Below are 6,617 nucleotides of genomic sequence, written 5' to 3' on the forward strand. Positions count from 1 at the left end.
TTTCCAGCATCTCAAGCCTGTTGCTTAGTGAGACCTGGGGGAGTGGGATTGGCAGGTGTAGTGGAATTCCAGGGTCACAGCCTGAACCAATGGGTGGGCTCTGTGAGTGTGTGAGTGCGGCGGCGCGGCGGCACGAAGGGGGGAGGGACACATTCCTCAGCTCGGCTCTGCCTGCGCGCTGCTACCGGGAGGGGTGAGTCGATTCTTTTTGATATCTTTCCCTCGTGTGCCTATTTCTTAAATAAAGGCTTTGTCATTACCTTCATTTGCTCTACAGTTATCTTACATTCCGATACTATATTTAGTAAATTAGTTTGTTTCTCCTCAGATCGTGGCCGCTGTTTTTAAATATTTTGGGGTCCCCTGTTTCCCTTCCTGGAGGCGCGGATTTTGCGAAGTCCCTCCGCCCCACCAGTCACGGAACCGGGCCGGACCAGCCCTTAAACCGTTGACACACACATATTCAGTACATTTCCACTAACAATCCATTGGCTAGAAAGCAATCAAATTCCATAACAAGTCTTCAAAATCAGCAGAGAACTAATCTTATGGCTAGGTACAAAACACCCCTGTTTATTCAGAGCTTCTGTCTCCTTTCTAGAGCCTCATTATCAGAGAGTCAGCATTCAGCAAGGCTGAGCTGACCACTCCATCTCCAGCATAAGCGTAAACCCAAAATGAAGTGTGTGTAAACCTGGTGTGAAGTGTGAGCAAAACCAGGAGCAAAGTGTGAAGAAGCCAGGAGTAAAGTGTGAGTAAACCTTCAGTAAACTGTGAATAAAACCTGGAGTAAATTGCAAGTAAAATCACAAGTAAGGTGTGGGCACACACGGAGCAAATTGTGAGTAAAACTGGAGACAAGTGTGAGTGAACCCGGAGTAAATTAGGTGTGAACCTGGAGTCAAGTGTCAGTAAAAGCTGGAGTAAGGTGTGGGAACACATGGAGTACACTTGAGGGCACCCAGAGAAAAGTAAGAACAAACTGGTGTAAAGTGTGAGGCAACCCAAAACACTGTGTGAGTAAACCCAGAGTAAAGTGCAAGTAAACTAGAAGTAAGGTGTGAGTAAACCTGGAGTATAGCGTGAATAAATCCGAAGTAAAATATGAGTACAACTGGAGTAGAGTGTAAGTAAACCCAGAGTAAAAAGTGAGGTAAAGGCAGTGTAAAGTATGAGTGAAAGTATGAGCCCCTGAAATCCTTTTTGAAAGCTCGCAGGCTTCCCTGAGCAATTTCATCACTGCCTACCTGAACTATCAGTAATGGTTAATAATCAGAGGAGCAAACCAGACCCAGGACTTTTCTGGCAATGTCGCTGATGTGGGCCCCAGGGAGGCAGCACACCTCCTTACAGGTTGGGTCGGGCCTGCAAATGGAGCCCTCCGTTCCCCAGAGAAGGGAATCACCCACCACAATTCCCCTCCTGCCTTTCCTGACAGAGACAATTTCAAGGCATGGGGGTGACTGCCTCAGCCTACGCTCCCTCCTAAGCAGATCCTGCCTGGACTCCCCACTCATGTCCCCTTCAATTTCCAGCATCTCAAACCTGTTGCTTAGTGGGACCTGGGGGAGTGGGGTTGGCAGGCAGGGGGTGCGTCAATGATGCTGAGCTGGGATACTCTTCCAACCCTCCTCTGTCAGTTCTGTCCGACTGTGACAGGGCAGGGGGTCCAGCACTTCTGTGCGGGTATTGCCCTGGCACCCTTCCCTCTGACACACCAGTGAGACATATATACGTATATGTCATAAGTATTACCCTTTCCTTTGATCTCTCTTAGGAAATAGCTTTATTTCAGCCCACGAGTTGTACAAACAAATTCTCTTCCCCATCCCACTGGGAAGGGGACAGTGCACAAAGCACTGTGTGGTGCTGAGCCACCCAGCAGGTTAAACCACCACAGTCATTTTGTTGCCCAATGTGGGGCTCCTAGAGTTGAGATAACAGCAGTGAGCAAACGACCGCGTGGTGCTGAGCCACTTTCCATGTCAAAACACAGCACTGCCCTGAGTCCATAACAGATCACCTTGGGACTCTGAAACTGTCCCCGTCACTCAGTGAAGAACACCAGAAGATCTCAAGGTCTTCTCAGGAAGCAGCTCCGAATGTATTGTCCTTACACCATTCCTTTGGAAGAGGCCTCCAGTTCTCTGGTCCTGCTCTGAAGAGCCCCTCTTGTTATGGCGCTGCAGCAAGGAGACCAGCTCTGACACAGCGCTTCATATTGCCGCCTACTGACTGCAGCCCCGGAGTGCTGCTGTAGAGACAACAGGGCTGTGGTGAGACACACAAGACCTTCAGGTCTGCACAAATGCAAGGACTTGAGAGCAGAGTAAAGAGAGCAGGGATGAAAAGAGCGTGTTGTGCTGCTGTCCGTGGCTGTACCTCCCCCAGATCCAGATCCAGGCAAGGCAGGAAGAGAGAAGAGCAAAGAAAAAGAAGTTTTTGCAAGCTTTTTTAGTGTCTTTTAACCTATTCAGGGAATCTGGTTCCATATTTATATGAGCTCTAGCTGTGAGGAAATAGTAGATGGGAAAGAAGAAGGGGAATAGATTGCAACTTTTTTTGCAGATTACTGTATCACACTTACACACAAAAACAAAACAAAAAGAACCAAAAAAAAACAAACACATAAAATATGAAAAAAACAACACTGGGAATCATGTGAGGAAGATGGGAACTTTACTGAAGCTGGAATAGTGCACATATTGCAACACTGCAGAGGGCATGCTTGATCTCCTTGTTCCTCATGCTGTAGATAATAGGGTTCAGTGTTGGAGGAACCACAGAGTACAGAAGTGCCACTGTCAGATTCAGAAATGGGGAAGAAAGAGACGGAGACTTCATGTAGGCAAAAAAGGCCGTGCTGAGAAACAGGCAGAGCACGACCAGGTGAGGGAGGCACGTGGAGAAGGCTTTGTGTTGTCCCTGCTCAGAGGGCATCCTCAGCACGGCCCTGAAGATCTGCACATAGGACACAACAATGAAGACAAAACAGCCAAAGGCTAAACAGACACTAAAAAGGAGTAACCCTACTTCCCTGAGGTAGTCTGATTCTGAGCAGGAGAGCTTTGTACAGAAAGTACAAAGGAAATGTACTTTTTGCACGCTTTTTAAGTATATTTAACCTAGTCGGAGAATTTGTTTCCGTATTTACATGAGGTCTTGGAGTGAGAAAACAGAAAGTAGGTGGAAAAAAAGTCAAATAGAGTGCTTTTTTTTTTTTTTTTTGTAGGTTACTTTATCACACTTATACACAAAAACAAAAACATCAAACACACATAAAATATGAGGAACCCTCACTGGGAATCATGTGAGGAAGATGTGCACTTTATTGAAGCTGGAATCGTGCACATTGCAACACTTTGCTGAGGGCATGCTTGATCTCCTTGTTCCTCATGCTGTAGATAATAGGGTTCAGTGTTGGAGGAATCACTGAGTAAAAAAGTGCCACTGTCAGATCCAGAAATGGGGAGGAAATGGAGAAGGGCTTCAGGTAGGCAAACACGACAGTGCTGAGAAACAGGGAGACCACGGCCAGGTGAGGGAGGCACGTGGAGAAGGCTTTGTGCCGTCCCTGCTCAGAGGGCATCCTCAGCACAGCCCTTAAGATCTGCACATAGGAGAAAAGAATGAAAGCAAAACACCCAAAGAATATAAGGGCACTAAGCATAATAAGCCCAAATTCGCTGAGATAGGATTCTGAGCAGGAGAGCTTGAGGATCTGGGGGATTTCACAGAAGAACTGATCCACAGCATTGCCTTGGCACAGAGGCAGGGAAAATGTGTTGGCAGTGTGCAGCAGGTAATAGAGAAGCCCAGAGCCCCAGGCAGCTGCTGCCATGGTGGCACAAGCTCTGCTGCCCAGCAGGGTCCCATAGTGCAGGGGCTTGCAGATGGCAACATAGCGGTCATAGGACATGATGGTGAGAAGGGAATATTCTGCTGATAGCAGAAAGGCAAACAGAAAGACCTGTGCAGCACATCCTGCGTAGGAGATGTGCCTGGTGTCCCAGAGGGCATTGGCCATGGCTTTGGGGAGAGTGGTGGAGATGCAGCCCAGGTCGAGGAGGGCGAGGTTGAGGAGGAAGAAGTACATGGGGGTGTGCAGGCGGTGGTCGCAGGCTACGGCTGTGCTGATGAGGCCGTTGCCCAGGAGGGCAGCCAGGTAGATGCCCAGCAAGAGCCAGAAGTGCAGGAGCTGCAGCTGCCGCGTGTCTGCCAACGCCAGGAGGAGGAACTCGCTGATGGAGCTGCTGTTGGGCATCTGCAGTTCCTGGGCATGGAGTCCTGTTCAGAGTGTAGTAGATAATGACAAGGCAAGGTAATTCTCAGAATCACTCATCCCACTGTACTATAAAATGTTTTCATTCTCTTAGGACAATGTTCCTTTAGTAACATTACTTAAACTTAATTTCATAAAGTTCAGCATTTCAGATGCAGAGGAAGCTTTTTGAGCTTTTATCATCCTCTCATTTCCTAATCTTATCCCATCTCCCTGTATATTTTCAATTGTTTCCGTATCTCATATCTTTATTCCAACCGCTCCTAGAGCCCAGAAGCCCAAACTCTGTGCCCTTCAATTTCTGTGAGAGAAAGCTGCCTGTATGCAGGATACATGCATTATTCATGTCTGCAGAAAGCAATGATGATTTCAGCTGGTTCTATCCTTTGAGAAAGGAGAGGCTGAAAGCACATTCTGTACACAGAAAAAGTAATTAATTTAAGAATAAATTGGGAGTCTCAGTGATGTGTTCAAAGTTGACTGTCCCTTTAGTTTTCTGCCTCCAGTCCTTTTCCCTTCCCTGACAATAGGAAAAGGAAAGTCCCTGTCTTGTCTCTTCTCTTTCAGTGTGCATTTGGAAACATTCTGTGATGCAGTGTAGCTGTGATCCCCCTGCCCCAGGCAGCAGCTGTGGCAGCAGAAGGCCCCTGCCCTGCCATGCTGGGGGGCTCCTTCCCCCCACACGTCTCCCCGCAGCGCCCTGGGCAGCTCCCCGGGCAGGCTGAGTGCTGAGCCTGGCAGGCGGCAGAGTCCCTGCCCCGGCACACAGCCCCTGGGGCACAGCAGGGACCCTGCTCTGCACCACAGCCCTGGGCACCCGGCTGCACCCCCGGCTGCACAGCCTGCAGCCGTCCTGGGACACGCAGCCCTCAGGGCTGTGCTCTGACATGGCAGAAGGGAAGACTTCATATGGAACTGGTCTTTTACATGATATAAATGCACAGATTGCCATAGTAGCCTGACCTGCTATGGAGTGTTCCAGCTTTAGTGATCCCTCCACGAAAACATTGCTGCACTGCCTGTAGCAAAGGGCTTACCTTCTCAGTGACTGTGGGCAACGCTTGTCCAGTGAGCTCACAGCCTGATCACACTCCATACAGCCTGTATGCTCTCTTCTTTATCTCCTCTCCCTGTCACCTGCAGATGATGCCTCCAGCCCTGTTGTGTGGTGCACATGAGCTGCTCCTGGGCACAGCTGTCTCTCTGCCGCACTGCCCACTTGTATCACTTCCCTGTGTCCCAGGAGCCCGGCCCAGCTCAGCAGCAGAGGGAAGGAAGGGCTGATGCGGAATGTGATGATCAAAGGGAACCTGGGCTGCAGTGGCCATGGGTTGGTGGAGCTGAGGAGTCTGAAGGGAGGGCAAAAGCCAAGCTCACACCTTTGGGCTACAGCAGAGCACACCTTGGCTTCTTCAAGTGTCTTTGGAGTACATTAGGAAGAATTCTTTTAGAAAGTGGAGACAAGAAGTGATCACCTTACAGCAGTACATAGATTTTGTCCTATTGTACCTGCTGAGATTTGTTTCTGAAGGCTAATGCTCAAACACAGTTGAATCTTCCCAGGCATATCAAAGGCAATAAGGGCTATTAGAATTATATCTGCAGCAAAAGGAAGGCTATGGTGGATGTGGACCCACAGTAGAATGGGGCAGGGTACCTGGCATTAAGGGCATGGAGGCCATGAAGTGTCCTGTGCTGCATGTGACCATCGAAAACATTATCTGAGAAAATCAAAATGAGCTCAGTACCACATTTTGACTCCATCAATGCAAAGACTGAGAGATGTCAATGGATGGTTCTGAACAGGGAAATTCTGGGGGGCACCAGGCTCTGTGCAAGGTACAAATGGATCTTCTTTTCTTTTTGAAGCTGTAAGGCTGAAAGATGTTCATTAATGTCAATGAAATTGAAACCAAGGATTGACAACAAAGATTGAAATCAATAAAAATATGTTAACACGCTTCTCAACTTCTAATATTCTCTCCTGTCCTCTCCCTTTTTAGGTTGAAAATGCTGCTCTTTGAAGGAATTTGGTGTCCTTTTCTTTTTCTTTTTCTCATTTTTCTTAAGGAGATGTTATCCAGAACGGTGTTTGCAGGACACAAATGCCTCCAGGTACAGGGACACAGACAGTGGTGCCAGTGGCTGTGCCCTGTGATGGGTGGAAATCAAACTCTGTAACCACAGAGTAGTTATAAAGCAGCTATGTTTAATCAGCGCTGCGCACACACCACATCTCCCCCAGTGCCCCCCACCTACCCTGCATACCGGAGGGCAAGAAAGGCACATACTTAAAGAAGCTGCTGCTTACACATGCATTAGATTTCCAAGAAAA

The 6,617-nt window shown here is 48.3% G+C and overlaps 1 protein-coding gene across 1 annotated transcript; it reads right to left on the reverse strand.

Moving 5' to 3' along the window:
- Positions 1-3,328: 3,328 nt before the first annotated feature.
- On the reverse strand, positions 3,329-4,264 carry LOC426526 (olfactory receptor 14C36-like). Its single transcript, XM_025145357.2, has one exon. It carries the CDS (start codon positions 4,262-4,264, stop codon positions 3,329-3,331), a length of 936 nt encoding a protein of 311 aa, XP_025001125.2.
- Positions 4,265-6,617: the final 2,353 nt, after the last annotated feature.

The sequence above is a fragment of the Gallus gallus genome, chromosome 33 (assembly GCF_016699485.2).
Source record: "Gallus gallus isolate bGalGal1 chromosome 33, bGalGal1.mat.broiler.GRCg7b, whole genome shotgun sequence".
In the NCBI taxonomy this organism is placed as follows: Eukaryota; Metazoa; Chordata; class Aves; order Galliformes; family Phasianidae; genus Gallus; species Gallus gallus.